This window comes from Peromyscus maniculatus, chromosome 10 (assembly GCF_049852395.1).
Source record: "Peromyscus maniculatus bairdii isolate BWxNUB_F1_BW_parent chromosome 10, HU_Pman_BW_mat_3.1, whole genome shotgun sequence".
Lineage (NCBI taxonomy): Eukaryota > Metazoa > Chordata > Mammalia > Rodentia > Cricetidae > Peromyscus > Peromyscus maniculatus.
In genome coordinates, this window is record NC_134861.1 from 98,045,425 (window position 1) to 98,071,438 (window position 26,014).

The 26,014-nt window shown below is 41.6% G+C and overlaps 1 protein-coding gene across 4 annotated transcripts; it reads right to left on the reverse strand.

Moving 5' to 3' along the window:
* Window positions 1-28: 28 nt before the first annotated feature.
* Window positions 29-25,722, reverse strand: LOC102921174 (guanylate-binding protein 6). Of its 4 annotated transcripts, XM_076546859.1 has the most exons (12): window positions 25,648-25,722; window positions 18,306-18,394; window positions 15,525-15,728; window positions 13,986-14,113; window positions 11,271-11,380; window positions 10,872-11,068; window positions 5,697-5,942; window positions 4,454-4,734; window positions 3,567-3,779; window positions 2,005-2,107; window positions 1,197-1,390; window positions 29-369 (listed from the first exon to the last, which is right to left on the reverse strand). In XM_076546859.1, the coding sequence occupies exons 2-12, from the start codon at window positions 18,349-18,351 to the stop codon at window positions 163-165; spliced, it is 1,929 nt and encodes a 642-aa protein (XP_076402974.1). In that variant the 5' UTR covers window positions 18,352-18,394; window positions 25,648-25,722; the 3' UTR covers window positions 29-162. The 4 variants fall into 4 exon arrangements, with proteins under 4 accessions (XP_076402974.1, XP_076402973.1, XP_076402975.1 ...); XM_076546858.1 differs by lacking the exon at window positions 25,648-25,722 and having other exon boundaries at window positions 18,306-18,566; XM_076546860.1 differs by lacking the exon at window positions 25,648-25,722 and having other exon boundaries at window positions 15,525-15,741; window positions 18,269-18,394.
* Window positions 25,723-26,014: the final 292 nt, after the last annotated feature.

A 26,014-nucleotide genomic window follows, 5' to 3' on the forward strand; every position in this document is an offset into this window, starting at 1 on the left:
AAACATACATGAATTTGTCTAGGTGAACATGGGTCAGGCACTGATGTTTTAGACTGAGTAAGCACTTTCATGTTTAAAACTTTGTCGAATGAAAATGAATGTGCATCTTAAGAACAGGACAAAACATATCTTCACAGTCTCATTTTCTCAGAGGAGTGAATCTCAAAATAGTGCAGCAATCCCTTTGACAACCTCCACAGCCAATACAATAGGAGCACAGAGAACTGTAGCAAAGGCATTGAGGGTTTGCTCCAAAAACGAAGTGCTCTCTTTTTTTATACTCTCAAGCTTATTTTTCAAATTACTTATCTCTGCATTCATTTCCTCAGATTTCTTCTTATATCCTTCAGCAAGCAGTGCCTTTTGGGCCTAAGAAAGTCAAAGTGGAGACAGAAATAAAGATTTTTCAATCCCAAAGGTATAATCTGTTTAAGATCTTTGTCAAACTGTCTTTAGTTTACTCTGAGAAATGAATTCTCAGTTACCAAAATAATATAGTGCAAACCACATGGTCTGAGTTGGAACCATGTATTGGGGGTAGCGCAGTTTGGCCGACTAATACTGCCCCACCCTTACTGTTTGGCTACCATGCTCGCATAGATCATTCTCAGGCTGCTGGGCTAGCAAGGCAGACATGGTGGCAGCTTACCAGCTGATTAAGGACTGTTTCCCATAACTTGCAGATGGACAGTAAGAGAGTCATTTGAATTCCCTGTGCCAACTCAAAGAGGCTATCTACCCTAGAGATAGCAGCGGCCAAGTTCAGAAGCTGTCGTTTGCTACACAATTCCTTGGAGATTTCAGACATTTTATGTCAGTATAGAATATCCTGAGAGTCTGTGGGCCCCGGATAACCTTGGCCTCAAGGCAAACTGACTGCCACTCTTACTGCCTGGGCCTGCTTAAAGTATGTTTAGTGAATCCTCATGAGATCATCTTAAAATCTCTCACACCAAAAGCTCAAATGCTATCAACATCCTGCAGTGTCCAGCTGCAGCCATGTATACCTGCACTGCTCAGAATCTAAATACATGTCTAAAATCAAAGACATCGTGGAAAAAGAGAGATAGGGGTCTTTCTATGAATCCCAAACAATAACTCATAGCGGTCATGTTTCCCCTCATGACCCAGCTGTAACCTTCCCCTCCTGCCTGGGGACCCAAGAGCACGGGCACCAGGGGGAAGAGGAGACCCACCTGCAGCTGCTTCTCCAGCATCGTCTTGTGGTCTTTGATGAGCTGCTCTCTCTCCTGCACCAGCTTTGTTCTCAGTTGCTCTAGGTTTTCCTTGTGACTTCTCTCCTGAGCCTCCATCAGTTGCTGCTGCTCCTTCTGCTTCTGTCTTAGCAGCTCCTGTTCCTTCTCAGCCGCCTCCTTCTGGGCCCGCTCCTCTGTCCCAGGAAGATTCAGGGAGGGAAGAAAGTGATGGAGATTCAGGATGGGTCAGGAGAAGAAAGTGATGGAGATTCAGGATGGATGGGGGAGAAAGTGATGGGGATTCAGGATGGATGGGGAAGGAAGTGATGGAGATTCAGGATGGATGGGAAGAATGTGATGGAGATTCAGGATGGATGGGGGAGAAAGTGATGGAGATTCAGGATGGATGGGAAGAATGTGATGGAGATTCAGGATGGGTCAGGGGAAGAAAGTGATGGAGATTCAGGATGGATGGGGGAAGAATATGATGGAGATTCAGGATGGTTGGGAGTAGAAAGTGAGGGGCCAGGTAAAACATCTACACTCCAGAGCCTAGAGAGCAATTCAAATCTGAAAGGAGACCACAGACTCCACACTGGTCAACACCATGGAGAGAGTGTGTCTGGGGTGATGGAGGAGCCCCTGCCCATTTGGCTGAAGCACAGACCGGACTTCCTGTTGCTTTCAGAGTGAGCATCCACAGAAGGATAGAAAGCTGCTAATCTGGGGATGGTCTTACTGGGACTTCTATCAGGAAGCCTTGTGAGCATCTGATTCCTCCTAAAGGCCAAGAGACATGCTCCTGTACCTGCAATGGCCTTCTCCCTGGCAGTGAGGGCTGTATCTGTTTGCAGGATGGAACTCTCGATGGTGGCCTGTGACTGCAGAAAGCTCTGGAAGACTTCACTTGCCTGCAGAACCAAGAAGGAGCACAGAACCTTGATAAGTCCTGGGAGAGTACCTGTGCGGGTGAACACAGTCTCCACTGTGCCTCTCTGTAAAAATGCTGTGGTGAAGCCTGCAGACTGCCCATGCTCTTAGGTGGAACTAGATACTTCCTGACCCATGGCTCCCCCAGTCATCCTCGCTAGTGCCACCTGCCTCCACCTGCTCCCAGATCCAGCCTGTCCACATCATGTGCAGATGTGCTCACTGCCACCTATGACGCTTTCAAATAGTGTGTCCCAGTGTAAAACACTGCATAATTGTGTGGGCTTCACTTCCTTCTGCTCTTGCTGGATGTATTCATGGGCAAGTCACTTCACCTGCCTGGGCCTCGTGGTTCAGATGTGTAAACTGTCCACAATAGTGGTGGGCATCACCCAAAGCATTTTAGATAACTGGAGAAAGGTCTAAGGAAAGAACTCACCATCATGTCATTGGCAACAATGGAGTAATATTTTAACTGTGTTCTTACATTTATTACTACCTCATTGGTGTGGTTTGAAAGAAAATGGCTCCCAAAGAGAATGTCACTATTAGGAGGTGTGGCCTTGTTGGAGCAGGTGTGGTCTTGTTGAAGGAAGTATGTCTCTGTGGAGGTGGGCTCTGAGGTCTTACATATGTTCAAGATACCACCCAGTGTTTAGTTCACTTCCTATCGCCTGCAATAGAATTTTCCAACACCATGTCTGCCTGCACGCCACCATACACCCAGCCACCACGTTTCCTGCCATGATGATAATGTACCGAACCTCTGAAACTGTAAGCTGTCACCACAATTAAATGTTTTCTTTATTAGAGTTGCTATGGTCATGGTGTCTCTTCACAGCAATAGAAACCCTAACTAAGACACCCATAGGTAGACCATTCTGACAGAACCATGAAGTTATCACTCAGAATGAAATCACTTATTTAGTTGACTTTCACATGGATCCATCTTGAGAACTAAGACCTATGTACCTTGTAAATTGCCAGCACTTAGCACCTCAACACCAAAGTGTTATTAATTTGCTATTCTGCCTCTCCTGGAGTTCAGAAGTCCTTCTTCTTTCTTTAGAAGTGGGTGTTTTCAGGTATAAGCAGTAAATAGCAGCCATTAAGAGCTACATGTGGTTACAGGGATGGGCTAAGGGGAGAGCACACTGTAAAGCCCTGGTTTTGGTCCCAGCACCAACACAAAGCTAAAGGTACCATGCTATCATCAGGTTTCCTTCTTCCTCTCAGGCTGTGCTATGTGCTCAGGTTTCACAAGACACCCTTCCCTCTGCTCTGAGCTCCTGTGCTCCCTGCTCCTCACCCTCACCCCTGCCCTGTGCTCCCTGCTCCTCACCTCACCCCTGCCCTGTGCTCCCTGCTCCTCACCCTCACCCCTGTCCTGTGCTCCCTGCTCCTCACCCTCACCCCTGCCCTGTGCTCCCTGCTCCTCACCTTCACCCCTTTCCTGGACACCTGCCAATAGTCCTTCTCAATCTTCTCCCTGGTGTCCACGTAGAGCCTGTGTCCTCCAGCAATGGAGAATGTCCCAGCTGAAACACTTTCTGTGAGTGCTTTCGTGAGATGATTCAGTTCTTCCTGGCAGAATTTCTCTGATGCCTCTTCATTCCTCAACAGGAAATCTGCCCTCTTGAGCACTATTAATTCCTGTAAGGAAAATGAACAGAGGCGAAATGAGATGGAAGGAATAGAGAAGATACAATTCCAAAGACTCATTAAAGGGCTGGTCATTTCTCATGAGAAAGTATTCTAGTTTAATGAGACTCAGAATCAATCTGAGACATAATCTCAATCTGACTTAACTCAGAATCTTAAAACTGCACAAAGCAATGGGTAACTTGACTGTACTGATCACTAAGACTCTCTGTTAAAGGATGGCTGCATCCTTTAATGTCTTGATTCCTGCAGCCTTCACATCCTGTGGTTCTATTGTAACGATGAATGATACAACAATGAATACTAGGAGATACCAGCAATGAAACTTTTGTAAAAGGAACTTTATTTCCTAAGAATGAGAAGGTTTGTTCAGAAAATGTCACTGGCTCAGAGCTGTGGGTGTTTTTGGGTGGGATTACAATCTGCAGACATATTGACAGAACCCACCAAAAGTATTAAGAAGTCTGTATTGTTTTTCCAACCATTAGAGAGATTTCTGGGTTAAAAGTATCTGAGGTTTGGGAAGCATTTATGTACTTTTGCAACTACATTCACTATGAGCACACAGCATGCATCTTATTAAATAAGACACACCTGTGGTCAATGAAGGCAGAACAACAGCCTTGAAGGGGTAGAGTCAGGATAGTTAATGATGAAAACATTACCATCAGCTTCTTCTGGAATTGCTGGTTTTCGTCCTTGAAGGAATGCTCCATGAAGACAGCAATAGCTTCCTTCTCACAGGCTGTGTGAACACCCAGCAGCTCCTGGAGCGTGTCTGTGGGGAGCCTCAGTCTCTGGGCCATCTGCTCACTGTAGTGGTCAGCTGCCTTCTGCACAGCTGCTGAGTTCTCACGCTGGGCCAGAGTTGTCACCGCGTCATCCAGACAAGGCACAGCTCCACTGTTGATGGCATCCACGTAGGTCGTCACCAGAGTCCCCAGTCCTTCATGAACCAGAAGTTTTAGGAAACGTAAATTAATGGGATCTAAGATTCTGAGACTGTGTTTTGAAAATCACACACACACACACACACACACACACACACACACACACACACACACTACACATCTCTCAGCTAGAAAGATAACTTAGCAAGTTAAGAGTATATACTGCTCTTGTGGAGGACCCAAGTTCAATTCCCAGCACTCACATTGAGTGGCTCACCATAACCTGTAATTCCATCTTCAGAGGATCCAATGTCCTCATCTGGCCTCAATAGAGACCTGCATTTATTTGTACATAACTCACACAGAGACACATGCATACATATAACTGAAAATAATACATATATACATATCCTTATGCCATCAATTTCTTTTTTATTTGCCCTTCATTTTTATGGTTTTTCCAGTCCACAGTGTTTTTTTTTATTTATTTTTTAAAAAATCCACCTTTGTCTAATAAATTCAGGTGCCTTTTGGAAATGTAACTTACCAATTAATATTTTAATAGAAAATAAATTACACAAGTAGATAATGAAACAACATACAGCAGATCATGTTTACTGCTCACTCTAAAGTGTGGGTTTGCAGGGACCTGAACACTGGTGCTTATATTGGAGATACTTTAAACTTCAAAAAGAAGTTTCACATTCTCATTTCAAAGAATAATTAATATAGAAGACCTCCCCTGTAAAAAACAATATATATCTGCTTTAGTGTTCTTAATAATGATTTATTATCAGTTGAGAGTTTCTTCAGATGTGTGGAAGCCATAGATACCAGATAAAAAGCTTGCAGTTTTGAAGGTATTGAATCCTCAGTGAATAATTATAAAATATATACATTTCTTCATATTAAGAATGTATGCATACCATCATTGTGTATGAATCAATAAAAATAACATACATATTGTAATATATTCAATATACATTACTCCATACAAAAGTGTGATAAAAACACTCACGGTTCCCAGTGACCTCAATTCCCTCTCTGAGGGTCTTGATCTTTGCACAGGTGAAGACGTAAGAAACAAAAGCCCTTGTTTGTTCCTGGAACTTAGGCTCCAGTTGGTCTTCTGAGATAGTCTCAATTTTTTGTAAGAGTTCTTTGTCATTCGTTGGCCGGTCAAAGACAAAACATTTCCGTTTAGGAAAGAAATGTCGGATGCACTCCCTGGGCAAATTGGATGCTTGTACTCTGGGATTGTTGCCTAGTGTTGGAGGAAACAGAAAGCAATGGGAATAGTCTTAGAGCAGAGAGCAAATGATGGAGGCTCTTGTCTATGTGAAGGGTTCTGCACTCACAGGTCTCTTTACCATAAACATGCAACACTTCTTTGCATGTCAAAAGTATACCAAGTTTGTACTTGGTAGAAGTCTGGTGAAATATTTCAGGAGACACTTGACTCCACTGGAAGAGCTTATGGCTGAAATCCACAACCTGAACATGGCAGCGAGCATACTGTAGTTGTGTGTCCTGTTGACTGAACAGCAAAAGGCTGAATGTGATTTCTGGCCCAATCGTTCTTTTGTAATAAAGGAGCTGTGGAGCTCGGAGCTCAAAAGAAGAGCCACACAGATGAATGGAACTAGAAAAAAAACATCCCGAGTGAGGTAACCTAGACCCAGAAAGACAAACACGGTATGTACTCACTCATAAGGGGATTCTAGATGTAAAGCAAAGGATAACCAGGCTACAATCCACAACCCCAGAGAAGCTAGGTAACAGGGATGACCCTAAGAGAGACATGCATAGATCCCCCCCCCAGGAAGGGGAAATAGATAAGATCTCCTGAGTAAATTGGGAGCATAGGGGAGGTGGGAAGAGAACATGAGGGAATGGGATGGTCGAGTTGGGGCAGGGACAGAGAGGGAGAGCAAGAAGAGAGATATTTTCATAGAGGGAACCATTATGGGGTTAGGGAGAAACCTGGTGCTAGGGAAAATCCCAGGAATCCTCAAGGATGACCCCAGCTAAGACTCTAAGCAATAATGGAGAGGGTGCCTGAACTGGCCTTCCCCTGTAATCAGATTGATGACTGATGTACTGGGTAGCTGTTCTCACCATGCCCTGAAGCACCACCCCTAGTAAGGTAGTAGGTAAATGTTATACCTGCCTATGACCTTGAGGTCCATGCCCCTGGGGCATGGCCACTGGGATCTTTCAGACCTGTGATGTACATGCACAGCTCCTTCTTCACTCCTCATGGTTTTGGATGCTGAGACGGACAGGGCTGACCTCTCCAGAGAACAGCGTTGGACTGTGCCTCACCCTTCCAGGATCCTGTGACAAATTCCTTTATTTTGTCTTGTGAGTTCCCTTTCCTAATAAATTCCTTTGCCCCTAAAGTAGACTCCATGGATTTCTCCCATTATCTAGTGCCTAATGCAGGGTAGGAACCCACGACCCTGAGATTAAGAGTCTCATGCTCTACTGACTGAGCTCACAACTGCCTGATGCCCTCTTTTTGTGTCCAGATGTACATGCCATGGTACCCATGAACATTACTCAATGATCAACTTTGTACTGAAAACTCTCCATGACAGTTCCAAGATGAGATGGTCCATCATACTACACCTCTAGCCAGATCTCAGACAACCTTACCCATTACTGAGACTGGCTGCAGAATCTATGGCTAGTCCTATCTGAGCGTTCTTATATGACCCCACAGAGATACCATTGCCCCCTAAACATCAGGAAGCAATTCCTATTTAAGATAATTTGTATATTGATATAGATACAGAACTATATTTGTTGTATTATACATATATTTCTACTCCTATTTGATGTATCTTGTATATTGATACAATTGTAAAATTATAGTTGTCATACTGTATGTATGTTCTACCTCTGTTTAGGATATTTTGTATATTGATATATATTTAGGAATATTGTCATATTGCACAGTGTACTATACATTTCTACCTCTGTTTAATATATTTTGTGTACTGTCACAATTTTGAGGTCATTGTCCTCTCCCTGGACATTTGTTTACAGGCTGTTTACCTTGTTTGTATGAAGCCTTCGTCCTTAGGTTATTTGGGTAGATAAGACTTACAGATTTATAGTCAAATGCTTGTCATCTCTATAGTTACATTAGTTAGGTTGTCCAGATTTACAGTTACATAGGTCAGATGGATAGGTAATCTTCAAACACTTCATAGACCTAGAGAATATGGCATTTAAATAACTTAGAATTCGCTGATGTGAGACACAATTGCTCCTGGCAGCACCGACCTGATCCAGAGAGAATTGTGGGCTTCTAAGACACTCTGATTGGAAGTTTTTCTTCTTCCTGGTGCATAATGGCCTACTGGGCAAAGAACTGCCCTTGTCTTGGCTGCTGACAGTACGAATGCTGTCCTTTCTGGACGAGTGGGACACAAGGAAAAGCAACTACCGAACTCTGCCGAGACACGGTAAGATGATCTTTCAAAGTACCTGCTTCTGAAAATTGTCAGATATTCTAGGCCTGTAGCCAAATTGGATGCCCAACAGTGCTGAGAAACTTTAGGTGACTGTCCAGGCTGCCATCTGTCTCTGTCTATTCTCGAAAGATTTCCAAAAGTTGCTTGCCTGCATTTCCCGATTTCTCAGGTATTATTATACTCATTCTCAAGTCTTTGATGGGGTTGAAAACTAATAGTTACAGTTCTTCTTGTATCTTAACTAGAACATACTAAGTACTAGATTCAGATTCTTCAGGATAGGACAGCTTTTAGAATAATCTTTGTAACATGCCATTTACCTATGTTCTAGACATCTCTGGAAATTTAGTATGTATGTGTCTCTTGTTTGATGTTGTTCTTGTTGGTTGTGTCCCATTTGTTTGGGTCATTACCCTTTATTTCTCCTGGACAATAATTAATAATCATTCCTATTGTATATAGTTATATATGATAAGTTAGGTTAGAACTTTCTTATTTAGACCAAAGGGGGAGATGTAGTGGGTAGCTGTTCTCACCATGCCCTGAAGTGCTGTCCCTAGTGAGTTAGCAGGTAACTGTTACACCTGCCTATGACCTTGAGGTACATGCCCCTGGGGCATGGCCATGGGACCCTTAAGACGTGGGATGCACATATGTGGCTTTTTCTTCAATACCTCATGGTTTTGGATGCTGCAACAGGCCAGGGTAGAGCTCTCCAGAGAACAGCATTGGACTATGGCCTCACCCTTCCAGGATTCTGCAATAAATTCCTTTATTTTGTCTTGTGAGTTCCCTTTCTTAATAAATTTCTTTGCCCCTAAAGTACACTCTGCGGATTTCTCCCATTAGACAACCCCAATTGTCATCATAGAACCTTCATCCAGTAACTGATGGAAGCAGATGCAGAGATCCACAGCCAAGCACTTGGCCAAGTTTCTGGAGTTCAATTGAAGGGAGGGGGTAGGGATTATATGAGCAAAGGGGTCAAGATCATGATGGGGAAACCCACAGAGACAGCTGACCTGAGCTAGTTTGAGCTCACTGACTCTGGACTGACAGCTGGGGAACCTGCATGGGTCTGAACTAGGCCCTCTAAATGTGGGTGACAGTTGTGTGGCTTGGGCAGTTTGTGGGGCCACTGGCAGTGGGATCAGGATTTATCCCTGGTGCATGAACTGGCTTTTTGGAGCCCATTCCCTATGGAGGGATGCCTTGCTCAGCCTTGATACATAAGGGGAGGGACTTGGTCCTACCTCAATTGATATGCCAGACTTTGTTGACTCCCCATGGGAGACCTTACCCTCTCTGAGGGGTGGATGGGGGGCAGGGTGGGGGGGAGGTGAGGGTGAGTGAGAGGAGGGGAGAGAGGGGGAACTGTGCTTGGTATGTAAAACAAAAAAGACCTTTTAAATTAAAAAATAATATAAAACACACAAAAAAAGAAGAGCCACAAATAAAGGGTAATAGAGAATTAGACAGCAACATTAGCAATTCAAAAAACAATGCCATGGTCATCAAAGAAAAATGCTTTGATTCTAAACAGAACTCATCTTTAAGGCAAATATACAAACAGAATAAAACAGTGGTCACTAGAGCTGGGGAGGAGGAGGCCCACGCTGGACAGGTGGTGCTAAGTGACTGATATGCAGGATGCAGAGGACTGGAGAGCCGATGTGCAACACCAACTCAGGACTCAGTAAAACTGTCAACTTGAGCTGTTTATCGTAAACCTCACCGCGTGTGATGACAGGTGTGTTACATACATCACTTACAGTGTCCACCTTAGTACTCATTTGTGTTCTAGAACATCAATTTATGAATTTCAAGTGCATACAATAAATCTCACTTTTAAAATTTAACACAGTGCTATGTTTATCAAAAGCCTCAATGACGCACTGTAGCCAGACTGTGAATCTAAGGTTTTCACTGCTGTTTCAGAAACTCTGTGAGATGTGGACCGCAGTGCCTAACAGATGGCTCGTCTGCCTACCACAGTTTCAAGACAGCAATGAGAGGAAAAGGAGACGGAGGAGAGCTGGCATTCCTCACAAGGCTTCATCAGCTCCTCTCTCAGGTTAATAATGTCCATGCAAATGGTTGATAGGCCATTTAAATGCCATTAATATAACGGATCCTGACACTATAGCATGAATAAAAATGGGTGGCTATGACTGTCAAATAGACTGTTGTGATGAATTATGATGGATACTGAGAAGACACAGACTGAAAAGACACGTCTGTTGGTTTATTTAGCACACAGCTGTTTTGCAGACGACATAACCAACCCATCATTTAAAAAGCTATGTTCCTCCATGAAAAGAATAATGTAGAACAATGTGAAATATATTCTGAGATGGGCTATGTATGATAAATTTATGAGTAAGAATTATGTTGCCAACTATTTCTTAAAGGAAGGCAGACACAAAAACAGGCAATACAAATGTCTGGACATGGAGAAGTTTAGAAGCTTTATATTCCAGATGCTAAAGTACAACTGTAAAGAACTTGGCTTTGAGTAATTTTGCTCTGCTCTAGGCTCTACTTTTCTCAACAGAAATTAAACACCAGTTTCCAAGCATAATCAGCCAATGACCTATCAACATTCCTGCAGATCTCCATCCCACTGCAAATACAAAAGGACCCCACAGAGGATGGGAGCAACTCAGCAGATCCCAGCCCTTCCCAGCCCCCCACCCCAGCATTCCCTATACCTGGGATCAGCTTCAGTGCTTTCTCCAGGTACTGGTCCTCCGTGATGACTTCTCCCTTTAACTTCAGCTCCAGCATGAAATCCCGAACAGTCCAGATGAAGTCTGGAAAGAAACTCACAAACTCTGAAGAATTCTTTATTCCATTAGGATTTGGGGAAGACTTTGCCCTGATCAGCTCAGTGAGTTCTGTGACATAACTGGCATTCAGTTAAGGAAAAGTGAATTCATACACACATTCTCATGATTCTCTTATTAAAAATAAACCACAATAAACATTCTTTTCTTCCCTGGGTCTGCTCTGCCCCACCAAAAGCCACACAGCAACAGGGCAGGTCAGTGCCTCCATATGCATTCCGGAGCACTCAATGAAACATGGCGGCTCAGGTCCTGCAAGGATACTGCAGCTGCTCCAGGGCCTGGTGGTTGATGGTGCTCATGCTGTTGTAGACGAAGGTACTGCTCAGAAGCACGGCCAGAGCGAAGATCCAGGAGTCATTCTTAGGGTCACCCTGGAAGACACATGAGGGCAGAGGGCTGAGGAGAGGACTCCTCAGGGAAAGCAATATGCAGTATAGGACCCACGTGTATTGTATATTTACATGAAAAGGCTTTATGGGTTTTAATAAATTCACATACACACTCACATACACATGTAAAGGTCTGGGGACATAAATCAATGGTAGAGCAGGTACCTAGCATATGCAAGGCTCTCATTCAACTCCTAGTCATGAGGAAGACAGAAAGAGATAGAGAGCCAGAGAAAGTCTATAGGTCTCTCATGTACCATTTCAGATAAGGTGTTTGTGGTGGAATATTATTTTAAGATGTGTTGTAGCAGGAATCTTAAAAGGTACTTATTAACAAAAATCAAACCTGAGCCAGGTATTGGGGTGAATGCTGGAAGATCAGAGAAGCAAAACAAGCCACAGCTAACCTCACCTGGCCAACTTCTCAGCTGATCCTGTTTCCTCAGACTGGATACCTCTCAGCTGAACTGTGCTGCTCAAAAGCCTAAAAGCTTAACCAGCTACTAGTTCCTGGTTTTCACACCTTATATATCTTTCTGCTTTCTGCCCTCACTCCCTGGGATTAAAGGCTCACTTCTTGGGATTAAAGGCGTGAGTCACCATGCCTGGCTGTTTCCAATGTGGCCTTGAACTCACAGAGATCCAGAGGGATTTCTGCCTCCAGAATGCTAGGATTAAAGGCATGAGTGCCACCATTTTCTAGCCTCTGTATCTAGTGGCTGTTCCGTTCTCTGACCCCAGATAAGTTTATTAGGGTGCACAATATTTTTGGGAACACAATACCACCACAATGTGTTACATTTGTTTATGCTGTGGAACATTTGTTTAATGGTGCAAAGATGTGTTGCATTTTTTTATGTTGCATCTGTATAACTCTGTGAAGCTGTGTTACTTTGCCTGTCTAAAACACCTGATTGGTCTGATAAAGAGCTGAATGGCCAATAGTAAGGCAGGAGAAAAGATAGGCAGGGCTGGCAGGCAGAGGGAATAAATAGGAGACATCTGGGGGCGGGGGAAGAGGATCAAGGAGCCAACCACCCAACTACACAGCCAGCAACAGAGTAAGAAGATCAAGGGGCCAACCACCCAACTACACAGCCAGCAACAGAGTAAGAAAGAAAGAAAGATTACAGAAATAGAAAAATGTAAAAGACCAGAGGCAAAAGATAGATGGGATAGTTTAAGAAAAGCTGGCTAGAAACAAGCCAAGACAAGACCAGGCTTTCATAAGTAAGAATAAGACTTCTCATGTGTGATTTATTTGGGAGCTGGGTGCCAGGCCCCCAAAGAGCCAAAGAGTAAAGTATAAAATAAAAACAACCAACAGCACGTATTTCCTATTCAAAGACAACAGACATAAATGACAATTAACAACTTTGACAATTATGAGGAGAATTTCTTCATTTATGAGAGGATTCAAATATTTACAATGTTTTCATTTCCTCAATTATATGAAATAAGATAACATACAAAAAACTAGCACTGTATTGGGTTCTCAGTAGGGTGCTCAGTGAAGGATATTGGAATTTCTTACTCTATAAATATGCACTATAGTATAATATATCGCAATAAGTGCAACTCATGAGTCTAATTATATCTAATTAAATTTAACAAAGATGTTGTTCAGAGAACTACTGTTTTTCCTACTGTACTTATGTTTACAAAAGCTATTTTTTGTGCACAAGCCTGTGTGTGTGTGTGAGTGTGTGTGTGTATGTGCATGTGTGTGTTCATGTTCCCATGGGAGGAATGATGTGTATGTAAATATGTGTGCATATGTGTGTGCATGCATGTGAATGCTTGAAGTTAGTTCCTTGATAACCTCTACTCTATTCCCTGAGACAAGGTCCCTCACTGAACCTCAAGCTCACTGGTTTGACTAATCTGGCTGGCCAATTTTCCCCAAGGGATCCCCTGTCTCCAACCTCACCCTGCACCACATATGGAATCACAGGAGACTATGCTGAAAACAAGATTTACTGCTGGGGATTCTGTGAATGTGTTGCTCTGATTGACTGATAAATAAAATGCTGATTGGCCAGTCACCAGGCAGGAAGTATAGTGTAGGTGGTATAAGGAGAGAGGAGAATTCTGGGGAGTGGAAGGCTGAGTCATGAGATGCTGCCAGCCGCCACCATGAGAAGCAAGTTGTAAGGTATCAGTAAGCCATAAGCCATGTGGCAACTTATAGATTAATAAAAATGGGTTAATTTAAGCTATAAGAACTAGATAGCAAGAAACCTGAGCCATTAGGCCAAACCGTTTACATAATATAAGTGTCTATGTGTTTATTTAGGTCTGAGTGGCTGCAGGTCTGAGCAGGACTGGATATAACTCCAGCGACAATTTACCTCTCAATTAACCTGTAATATATTGGATCAAATCACTCACTCCAAGGTCCAGAAACAAAAGTGTATTTTGGCTGAGAACATGATGTCTGATCTCTCCTAGAAGTAAATCCAATAAACCAGTGTCCTCTCAGTCACCACAGTTCAGGTTTCAGACTTCACAGATGACAACAGATTACAAACAGCAAAGAGACAGGAAAAAATAACCTAAAAGGGACCAACCTGAGCACTAGCCTTACCTTTTCCACATCCCCCAGGCCCTCAGTGTCCAGGAGGACCAGGGTGTGCTTTGGCTTGGTGGGATGTGGTACACACCACATCCAGATGCCCTTGGTCTCTGACTGCACAGTGGAGCCCAGAGGGAAGCCTGAGGGAAGAGGTGAAGTGTTCTGTTTTGCATGTGGTGAAATGTCTCCCACAGCCTCATGTGCTGAATACTTGATGACCACCTGGTGGCACTATTTAGAGAGGTTCTAGAGCCTTTGGGGTTCGGGCCTAACTGGAGGAAGGTCACTAGGTCACTGACTTTGAAGGTTATAATTGGTTCCCAGGGCTCTCCTCCTCCCTGCTTCTTGTCCACCATAAGCCACCTCTACAAACACTTACAGCCATCATCTTCTCCCTCAGCATGAGTCCAGAGTGAATGGACCAAAAGACAATGGAGTGAGTCTCTGAAACTGTGAGCCAAGATAAGTACTGCCTCCTTCTGCTGTTGTTTCTGGAACTACAGTCACGACTACATGAAATGGACACTAACAGCAGATCCTCCAAACAGCAGCATTACAAAGTCAGACACATTTGGACTGTGAATTCCTACCATGTAAGATGGTGCTTTCTCTATTTTCTCAAGACTCTCTTATTATTAGCCATCTATTTCAAACTATAGAGAACATTTAACATGAGAATGATGTCACACAAAGGTTCCAAATGGAAACAAACAGGCATCAAAGGATCAGTCAGCCAACATGGAGGGCTCTGGTAACTATAATACAGTATTCTGAAGCCAATAAGGTGTCATTTATCATAAGCCCAGCACTTAGGCTGAGAAAGGATGATTGCTGCTGGTCCAACCCTAGCCTGAGTACTATGGCTATCACTAGGCCAACCAGGGATACAGAGCAAAATCCTAGCTCTTAAAAATAAAGGTCTTTGGAAGAATGATGTGTTAGTGGGAGTCACTTGTAAGAGGAGAGTCGAAAGGAGAATGGCTTAATAATTTTGCATTCAAAATAATTAACAAGACAAAGCAAAACATGTCTTTAGTTCCATAACTCAGGAGGTAGAGGCAATTGGACCTATGTGAGTCCAGAGATAGCCTGATCTACATAATAAATTCCAGGTTAGCTGGGGCTACAAAGGGAGACCCTGTCTGAAGAAAAACAAAAGGAAAGAAAGAATGGCTAAAGGTAAAACAACCCAATGTGATTAAAAAATAAATAAGAGTTTGTGAAGTCCAATAAATATTTTTAAGGTCATACCTTGCCAAATATTCTTATATTCGTAAGGAAATGATCAAGGAAAACCTGTTGTATGAGGCAAGGGGCTAACACAAAGGATACCGGAGCTCAGAGCATTAGAGACGACCCCTCTTGAGCACTTTCAAGAGAATTTTTCTTAATGTAAGGAAAGGATTAGGGACAGATACTGTGGGGTGGTAATTTCATGATGAAACCAGCATGGAAGGCTGGCTGAGCTGAAAGGAGCTGAGCTTCCTCTGTTAGGCCTGGGAGGGAGATACAGACCAGACAGAAGTGGAGTCAACCATTAGCAGCACTCACCGTGATTCCGGCCAGCCAGGCGATTCATCAAGTAGGACTTCCCTGTACGGTACAATCCGACGATGGCCACCACTACCACTGGCTGAGAAATTGTGTCTAGGATCTCTACTGCTTCCTGGTTCACCGACAGTTGCTCATTGTGGTTTTCCACCAGACAAATGGGGGCCATCATGTTCGGTCCACTGGCCATAGCCACTTGTCCACCTAGGAGAATCTCCTGACACAAATGAAATTACAGCTCCTCTGTCTCAGCTTACCCAAGCACCCAACAACCTGAGACTGGGGAGACTTCTACATTGTCAGCATGTAACCTTACATCTGCGAGCTACAGGGGACTCCCCATCATTCTTCAGAGTTTCTAAGGACGCTTTGCTGAAACACTCACTGCTGTGATCTGCAGAGTAACAATGTAAGAACAAAGCCAAAATGACTGTTAACTGCCCTGGAGTCCTACGAGAGGCTGAGCCATACAAAGGATACCTTAAGCGTGTGAGTCCACTGAAGTGGAAAAGCGTCTGCAAGGTATATTCTTAGACCCACAGTGAACACAAGACTGCTGAGTTTTTAAAATCCCAAGTAAGCAACTCATAGAGAGTACTAAAATCATGACAAACAAGCAAAATGACAGAGTCCTTGGTTCTAAGCCCTGGTCTCTCCATGAACAGACTCTTAACATGAGGAAATGATACTATGGGAACTTTGAAAACCAACTGGCATACCGCAGCAGCTGCGTAGATAGCCAACTGAAAAGATGGCACAACCATAACAGCAGGAGATTGCAGGCTATCTTTGCCTGCCTCGCTCCAAGCCGGCACATGCTTGGTCACAGAAGATTTTAACTGCATGTAACAGGCAATCCCCAGGCTAACATTTCTAATCTGTTTTGCCTCACTTGGACTCAGGAGATCACATTCTTGAAGGCGATACTGACAGCTCACGATACAAATGAATAAATAGATAAAACCTTCTTTGTAAAATTAAAAATGTTTGTGCATTGAAAGACTCTATCCAGAGTGAAAAGGCAACCCAAGAATGGGTGAGGAATATTAAATATGATCTATGTTTTAATGGATTAATCTCTCAACAAAGAGCTCCTTAAATCTATCATAAACTACTCAACTGAAGAATGGGCAAAGCCTGGCACTAGACACTTCTCCAATGAAGGCTTGCAAATGGCAATAAACACAAGACATAATATTCATTGTTTGCGACTAATCACCATGGAAAGTCTGAGGCACATTACAATTTTTTAAATTTTATTTTAAAATGATTTCAATTTGTGAATTGGAGAACACTAGATTGAAAGGTAAAGTGTTTGTTTTCCAATGAAAAAATGTCAAAGATGAGAGTCTATTGGGAAAACGAGGATTCCAAATGAAGAAGCCGTTTAGGTATAAAATCCTCTTTTGGGCAGGCAGGGGAGCTTGTTGCAGAGTCTGTCCTCACAGAGTCTCATGTTCATTGACTACTCAGGGTTAACTGGACTTAACTCTTGCTTCTGTCAAATCTAAGCATTTTCTCGAAATCAAATTTAGTCTTGCTTGTTTGTATTTTAAGGGAAAAAAAGGTTATTTCAAGGCTCAGTTCGTTTTGTTGCTCAATAGTCTGTCAAACCCAACTTTCAGGAAGTGCCACTGGAAACCACAGGCATTGTTTTATACCCACTAGGATGGCTACCACATAGGACAAAACCAAGAATAAATGAATGTGAACCAGGATGTGAAAAGGTAGACTTTTGCAGTGTTATTAATAGGAGTATGAAGTGATAATATCACTGTGGAAAACAGTATCATTATCTTTATAACATTAACCATAATAATATGGGATCCAATTCCACTTTTGTTTATACACAGTACATGAAAAATTGCAAACAAGGACTTGCACAGACAGACATTAAACACCAATGATCATGGCAGCTGTATTTACAATACCCAAAATGTGGAGACAACTCAATCTCCCACCAATAGATAGATGACTTATCATAATGTGATAGCCCACACAATTGAATATAATCCAGTCAGAGAAGGGAATGAAATTCTACTCCATGCTACAACATGGATGACCTTTATGAGGACATTATGCCAAGGCAGGAGAATATTCAGAATCCTGAGAATTCAAATACAGGCAAAGTCACTAGAGAAGAATGATCAGCTTCTCTGCAGCTTACTCCCATATATGAGAATAAGATAAAGAGCATGAAAAATGCATACACCATTGTGTGCGTGAGTGTATGTGTGTAATCACATTCTATACATCATCAAAGACAATATTGACTATGTACTTTGCTTAGTGAAACTCAGTGGTATATGAACTAAATTTATTTCTGAATAGATATTTTTACAACCCTACTCTGAGTAGGGTATAATTTAGAGACAGGCAAAACTGTTCTCTTTAGATTACAATTGCCTGTTAGCTCCTTGGCAAGAATAGTGTTTTTCTGTAGGCCAGAGCTACAGCAGGGCCTGGCAAAGTGGGCAGTCTCCCACCCAGGGCTCTCCTGAATGCACTTGCCGCTGTGCTCAGTTGAGGATGCCAGGGCAATGCATCCAGAGACCTCAGAGTGTCTGGCTACCACTTTGCATCTGTCACTGGCCAAAGGGGACAAACTGAACTACCCCAGAATTAAAGCCAGCTACAGACTCCTGAAAACCAGACAGCAGGCAACCTGCCCTTGCTGCCTCTGTTGCCACTGTGAGTCAGATTAAGTCAAGGTCAACACTCAGTTGCTTGTAAAGTAAACTCACCAGATTCTTTCCCTGCAGGTCACAGCACAGTTCTCACCTGCCTGGCGCTCGCCCCTTGTTCTTCTCTTTCTTCTGCTTTTCATTCCTCCCTTATATAAGATCACAAGATCACATACTGCAGCAGGACTGGAATTGAAAGTAAAGTTACCCAAGAGATTGCGAACGGTGAACGGTGGCGATTCTACAACCTTCCGGGCAGGGGTGAACAAGGAAGGCATGAACAGCAGTAACTCTAGGTCTCAACTCCAGAAACGCGGTCCCACCAACACCTGTTTCTTCCCATCATGCAAGAGTTCTGAGGACTCTTCCACATACGTCCCCCCATCTGGCTAGAGTTTCCTAGACACACAAGACAACAGAAACCCATGCACAAACACAAGCAGAATTATGTGGCTCAACACTGTAGTAAGACTTTTTTTCCTTAGTGGAAATGCCTGAATGTTTTATTTGTGAAGAGCTTTGAGTATTTTGAATATGTATTTTCTAATACAGAGGGAGTTTATCAAGAAACCATTTTTAAATAAAATAATTAGAGCTGGGAGTGTCAGCACACACCTCTAATCCCAACACTCTGGAGGGAGACAGAGGCAGGAAGACAGCCAGAGCTACAGAATAACACCTGTCTCATATTTCTCCAGAACCCTATAGTCCTCTGGGCTGAGAACTGCCTCAGGGGTCTTTAAAGGTCTCTTGCTTACAGGCTGCACTAGTGAAGATGGTCATGCTGCACAGCTTGGAGAGAAGCCTGATCAAGAAGAGGAGAGATACTAGGCAGAGTTGATCCTGGAACCCACCATCAACTCGACTGTTTCCACACAACACATGGAGGACAGGGGCGAGAAGCTGTGATGAGTGACGTGGTGTGAGCAATAGCCGGGGCCTGGGAAACAGATCTGGATATCTTCTGATAAGGACAGATGCTCAGTTATTCTGAGTGTAGGGCTCTAGGTGACCGGTATGCCCCAAAGCCACACTGGGAGTGAGCCCTACTTCCTACAAGATTTATTAATCACCATAACTTCCTCAGTATGCAAAGAGTGTGTGCCTGTTTAGAAGGACACATTTATTCTGAGGTGATATGGGTTGAAGTATTTAAGAGTGAGGCATCATGACATCTTAAATTTCTTTTTAAACAATTCATCAAAGAAAGAATACAGAAAGTGTCAGGTCCGAAAGATACAAATGGCTATGGTGTCTACTAGCATACCAAAGTGTCTGCTGGCCTCCAGGCTCATTTAGTATCTGTGGATCTTCTCAGCTCTTCTCACCTTGCCCCTACCTAAACTTCTCCAGCTCATGGGCTTCCCTTCCCCCAGCTTCTCATTCCTACCTACCATTTTGGCAGCCTCCCCACTTTGTCTTCCTCTCCATCTCCCCTCTCTCTCTCCTCTCACGACTTGTTTCACTCTGCTGGCCATGTTCAGTGTACTACTTTTTTCCTTGCTCTGCACTCTTCCAGATGTTACTGGCTGTACTCTACCTCCTATCTGTAATAAAAACCTTTCCCTCAACTGTACCTTGGAGCAGTTAGACAGAAAGTAAGCATTCAACACACACACATTCATGAATGTGTGTGTGTGTATACATATATAATGTGTATAAATATACACATGTGTATTAAAGGTAAATGAGTGATTATTTTATTTTTTCTACTTTCTGTATGTTGCAAGAGCTTATATTTAAGATGTTGAGAGGAGTAAAAGAACTCCTCAAGTGCACAAAGACCTTTCATATAATGATAAAAATAGAAATTTCCTAAATTTAGGAATTTCCTAAAATTTGGAAAATGGTTAGGTCTGGTGGTACTTTCCTTTAATCCCATTCATTGCCTTTAATGCCTTAAAATATTTGGGATGCAGATGCAGGCTGATTTTGTGAGTTCAAGGTCAGCCTGGTCTACATGTGAGATCCAGACCAGACATGGTTATATGGTGAAACTCTATCTAAAAGAAAGAAAGAAAGAAAGAAAGAAAGAAAGAAAGAAAGAAAGAAAGAAAGAAAGAAAGAAAGAAAGAAAGAAAGAAAGAATAAAGGAAAAGAAAAAAGGGAAATGGTATTGGCTGCTGGTGCAGGGAGAGTCAGTTTTCTTCAGTGGTATCATGGTAGTTGGATGGCTCCCTACACCCATGTGTTGTGTGATATTTTGATTGTGTTCTGATAAATAAAGCTTGCTTGGAGTCAGAAGGCAGAGTCAGCCACTAGTTGACCAAAATTAACCATAGAGGCTTGGAGGACTGTAGACAGAGAGGAGACAGGAACCCAGATTCAGAAGGACAAACATGGTATGTACTCACTCATAAATGGATACTAGATGAAAAGCAAAGGATAACCAGACTATAACCCACAGCTTCAGAGAAGCTAGCTAACAAGGAGGACCCTAAGAGGGAGGCATTGATCACCCAGTGAAGGAGAAATAGATAAGATCTACATGAGCAAACTGGGGATGAGGGAGGGTAATGGAGGGCAAGGGATGGGGATGAGAACATAAGAGAATGGGAAGTTTGAGCTGGAACAGGGACAGAATGGGAGAGAAAGGAAAGAGATACCATGATAAATGAAGATATCATGGGAATAGGAAAAAACAAGGTACTAGGGAAGTTCCCAGGAATCCACAGCATAGTCCCACCTCAGACTACCAGCAATAGTTGAGAGGGTGCCTGAACTGACCTATTGCAGTAATCAGATTAATGAATACCCTAACTGTCATCATAGAGCCTTCATCCTCTAACTGATGGAAGCAGATGCAGAGATCCACAGCCTGACACCAGGCTGAGCTCCAGGAGTCCAATTGATGAGAGAGAAGAGGGATTCTATGAGCAAGGGACATCAAGATCATGATGGGGAAATGTACTGAGATCACCAGCCAAACCAGTGGAAACTCATGAACTGTAGACATAAAAACAAAATTTCAAGAGAAATCGTAAAGCAAATATTTTGGCAAACTTCTTCAAATAATCTAAGACCAAAGTTAAAAATAAAAATGAATAACATTGTAATTGAGGGTCTAGTAGGCACAGGGGCAGATGTAACAATAATTGCTATTGTATTCAAATTGGCCTCTTCAGATGGTAAATGTTCAACTTTTAGGGATTGGAACTTTATCTCAGATAAGACAAAGTGTAAGATGGGTTGAATATATAAGGCCAGAAGGACAGAGAGGAAAATTAAAGCCATATGTGGCTAATATAGCAATGAATTTATGAGGATGTGATTTTGTTACAACAATGGAATACCCAGATTAACATTCCTCCAATCAGAAACAAACCATAAGCTAACATATGTTTCTGGGGAAAATATTAAAAGATATTATAAAGAACAGTCACTGACCATTCAGGTTGCATATAAACAGGGCACAGTGGCTGCTGATCTTTCAAAGGTACCAACAACCCTACCTTTAAAATGGTTAAATGATAAACCTGTCTGGATGGAACAATGGCCTTTGACATCAGAGGAATTACAGGCCTTAGAACAGCTGGTACAGGAGTAGCTAAATGTTGAACATATTGAAGAATTGACTAGTCCTTGGAATTCTCCTATATTTGTCATTAAAAAGAAATCTGGAAAATGGAGAGTGTTAACAGATTTGAAAGCCATAAATAAAGTAATTCAGTTGATGGGCTCTCTACAGCCTGGAATTCTCCTGCTTTTTCTATGACCTAAAGGATGATCTATTACAGTGGTTTATTTAAAAGACTATTTCTTCACAATACCTTTACAAGAACAGGATAGAGAAGAAATTGCCTTCATGGTGCCTACTTATTATAATTCTCAGCCTATCAAAAGATATCAGTAGGAAGTTCTCCCACAAGGGATGTTAAACAGTCCCACAATATGCCAATATTTTATACAACTGTTGTTGGAAATAATTCATAAAGTTTCCTCAATCTATAATTTACCATTATATGGATGATATCTTACTAGCTGATTCAAATGTAGATACCTTAAAGAAAATGTTTGAAGAAGTAAAGAAATTTTTGCCTTATTGGGGATTTCAAATTGCTCCTGAAAAAATACAAAGAGGAGATTCTATTAATTACCTAGGATATAAAATAGGTTTACAAAAAGTTTGACCCCAAAAGGTACAAATTGTGAACTCTTAATGACTTTCAAAAATTGCTGGGAGACATTAGCTGGCTATGGGCCACAATTGGATTAGCATTTCAAGAATTAAGTAATTTATTTCAAACCTTACAAGTTGACAAGGACTTAAATAGTCCAAAAAAATTATTAGCAGAGGCTGAAAGAAAATTGGCTTTGGTAGGTAAGAAATCACAGGATGCACATGTGTATCATTTTGATCAAGAACTTGATTGTATTCTGGTTATTTTACCTTCTACACATTCCCCTACAGGAATTCTAATGCAGAGAGAAGATAATATCTTAGAATGGATATTTTTACCACACAAATAGAGTAAAAAATTAAAGGCCTCTGTAGAAAAGTTTTCTGAATTGATTCTGAAAGGAAAATTAAGACTTCATCAGTTAGAAATCAGCAGAAATTGAGGTACCTTTTACTAATGCTGAAATTTCCTCCTTATGGGCATAAAATGAATATTGGCAAAGAGCTTGCGGTAATTTTTGGGAGGGATTAGCAACAAATATCCCAAAAGCAAGAGAATTCATTTTATAAAGAGAACTGAATCCTTCCTCACACTGTGTGGGAAACACCAATTTCTGGAGGCTCTACATTATATACTGATGCAAGCAAATTACATAGGCAGGTTATAAGTCAGGAAATTTAAGTAAAGTAGCTCAAAGCCCTTATGGTTCTTTTCGAAAGTCAGAATTATATGCTATTCTCACAGTATTATTAGATTTGCCAGAACCTCTTAATATAGTTACTGACTCTAAATATGCAGAAAAAGTTGTTTTACACATTGAAACTGCTGAGTTTATTCCAGATGATTCGGAATTGACTTTGTTATTTATTCAGTTACAAGAAATAATCAGAAATAGATATCATTCCTTATATATAACACATATCAGATCCCATACAGGTCTATCAGGCCCTCTAGCACAAGGTAATGATGAAATTGATCAACTATTGGTAGAGAATGTGCTAGAAACCTCAGAATTTCATAAGAAACACCATGTTAATAGCAAGGGTCTGAAAAAAAGATTTTTTCCATCACTTGGAAACAAGTCAAGGAAATTATAATTAAATATTCTACTTGTTCTTTGTATAACCAAACTCCACTATCTACAGGAAGTAACCAAAAGGGTATTCAAAGAAATGAAATTTTGCAAATGGATGTGTTTCATTTTGCAGGGTTTGGAAAATTATACACCATACCAGAGATACATATTCAGGATTTCAATAGGCAACTGCTTTGAGTTCTGAAAAGGCTAATTCTGTAATTACATATCTATTAGAAGTTATAGTTACTATGGGGATACTTGTACAAATTAAGACTAACAATGCTCCAGCATATATCTCTTAGTAAAATGAACCAGATTTTTGCATATTACAGCATAAAGCATATTACAGGAATACCACACAATCCTACAGAGCAAGCAGTTATAGAAAGATCTAATTGAACTCTAAAAGATATGCTAAATAAACAGAAAGGGGTGATAAAGACCCCCAGAGACAGATTACACAATGCTTTATTAACTTTAAATTCTCTAAATGCTAATGAGAAAGGAACAACAGCTGCGGAGAGACATTGGATAATAGAAAAAAGTGCTAAATTAAATCATCCTGTATACTTTAAAGATGTGTTGACCTCAGAATGGAAACCAGGATATATGTTATGTTGAGAAAGAGGTTTTGTTTTTGTTTCCACAAGAGGAGAAAAGCTATGAATATCATCAAAATTGTTAAAGATTAGATTCAAACAAGAGAGACCTCTTGGTTAGGAGAGGCAGTAGTTCATCAACCAGCATGGCCATTCAATATAAACTAACTTATGAGACTAACAAATGCTTTTCATTTGATGAGATATAACCTGCCAAAAGGGAAACTCCACAAAGTTAGGGTTGGGGCAGGGTTTTGTTTTTGTCTTTCCAGAAGAATGAAGGCATTCAGCTAAGGAATCTGAAGACCATTGAGCAAATGAGACATGTGAAGAAAAAGGACAAATCATCCAGAAAATAATGTCCCAAGAAAAAGAGTAAATTGGTCTATTAGAATATCACATTTCCAACAGGGTAAAATTTCATAAATCTCCCCAAATGTTTGTTTCTGCTGTTCTCTACAAACACATAATGCAAATGGTATTTTTGTAGTCACAGTTCAATTCAAAATTAAAGCTGGCTTTGGAGTTGGAGGGTGGCTCTCTCCTTCTCTAAACCCAAGCATGCTTGTTAAAGGAAAATCCAAAATCTCTGTCTCATGTCAAAAGAGCCGCCTGGCCAGGCAGTGGTGGTGCATGCCTTTAAACCCAGCACTCAGGAGGCAGAGGCAGGTAGATCTCTATAAGTTTGAGGCCAACCTGGGCTACAGAGTGAGTTCCAGGAAAGGCACAAAGCTACACAGAGAAAGCTTGTCTCGGAAAAAAAAAAAAAAAAAAGAGTCACCTGATATGGGACAGAAAAAAAAAATTAAGAAAAAAAAATTAAGGGACTATTCTATTCCCACTAATCTCATAATTCTTTGGTTTTATTTTGGCTCTTTAAAACTTAAGGTATAAATATATCTCAAAATTTATAAAAGTAACATATATACATATTTTAAACTTTTTGTCATGTTATTAATGGTCATATAAAGTACTAATTTTAGAAAAAGGCTTCATCTAGCTCCATGTACATGATTTCAGGTTTGAGTCTCTCTCAGATAACTAGGAATTAAGTTTTTGTACTCTGAATGCATATAACAAATTATAGTCCTTTAACCTCTTCAAGATCTGCTGCATATGACATTTAAAATGTTTAAGTTGGGGCTGGAGAGATGGCTCAGAGGTTAAGAGCACTGGCTGCTCTTCCAGGGGTCCTGAGTTCAATTCCCAGTACCCACATGGTGGCTCACAACCATCTGTAATGAGATCTGGTGCCCTCTTCTGGCCTGCAGGTATATATGCAGGCAGAACATTGTATACATAATAAATAAATCTTTTTTAAAAAATAAAATAAAATGTTTAAGTTTTCTGCAGTGAACCATGACCATGCCTAACAGTGACCTTTGAATTTTCCAAAAGGAAGATGGGGCCCCACAGTGACAATTTCATCTGGATTGTGGTAATGTCACTAAGATGGCAAACACCATCCAAAGATTGGCTGTGGACTACAAACTGCTCAGGATAATTTCAAGATGGCTGACTCAGATGATCCAGCCTCACAGAGTACTCTAGCCAAGACGTGACATAAGCCCTGCCCTTTCCCATCACACAGAGACTGACGACAAATGGCACATCTAGCTCTCCCAGGTCTGGACAATTAACCTGTTTTGTTCAATTGCTCCATTTGAATGAGCATCTCCCGTTTATGAGCAGAGAGCCACGAGAGGGGCACAGGGTTTTCTTAGAGAGTTCCAGGGCTCAGCAGAACTGAGACAGGGACACTGTGAGGAACCTGTGGGAATATCAACAACAAAGCCAATTATATTTAGATTCTTCAGCTCTTTTATGAGACAGAATTGGATTTCCAACAATCAATGTGCCAAACTTCCAGAAGCAAAAGTTGTGAAAGCTTTTGCATGGAGAATAAACTAACATAAAGACACGGGTTCAAAGGAAGGGATTCAGGGATGGAAAGTCAAAGCTGGCAGAAGAAGAGTTAGCATGTGTGAGTCCACTGAGCTCTGCCTGC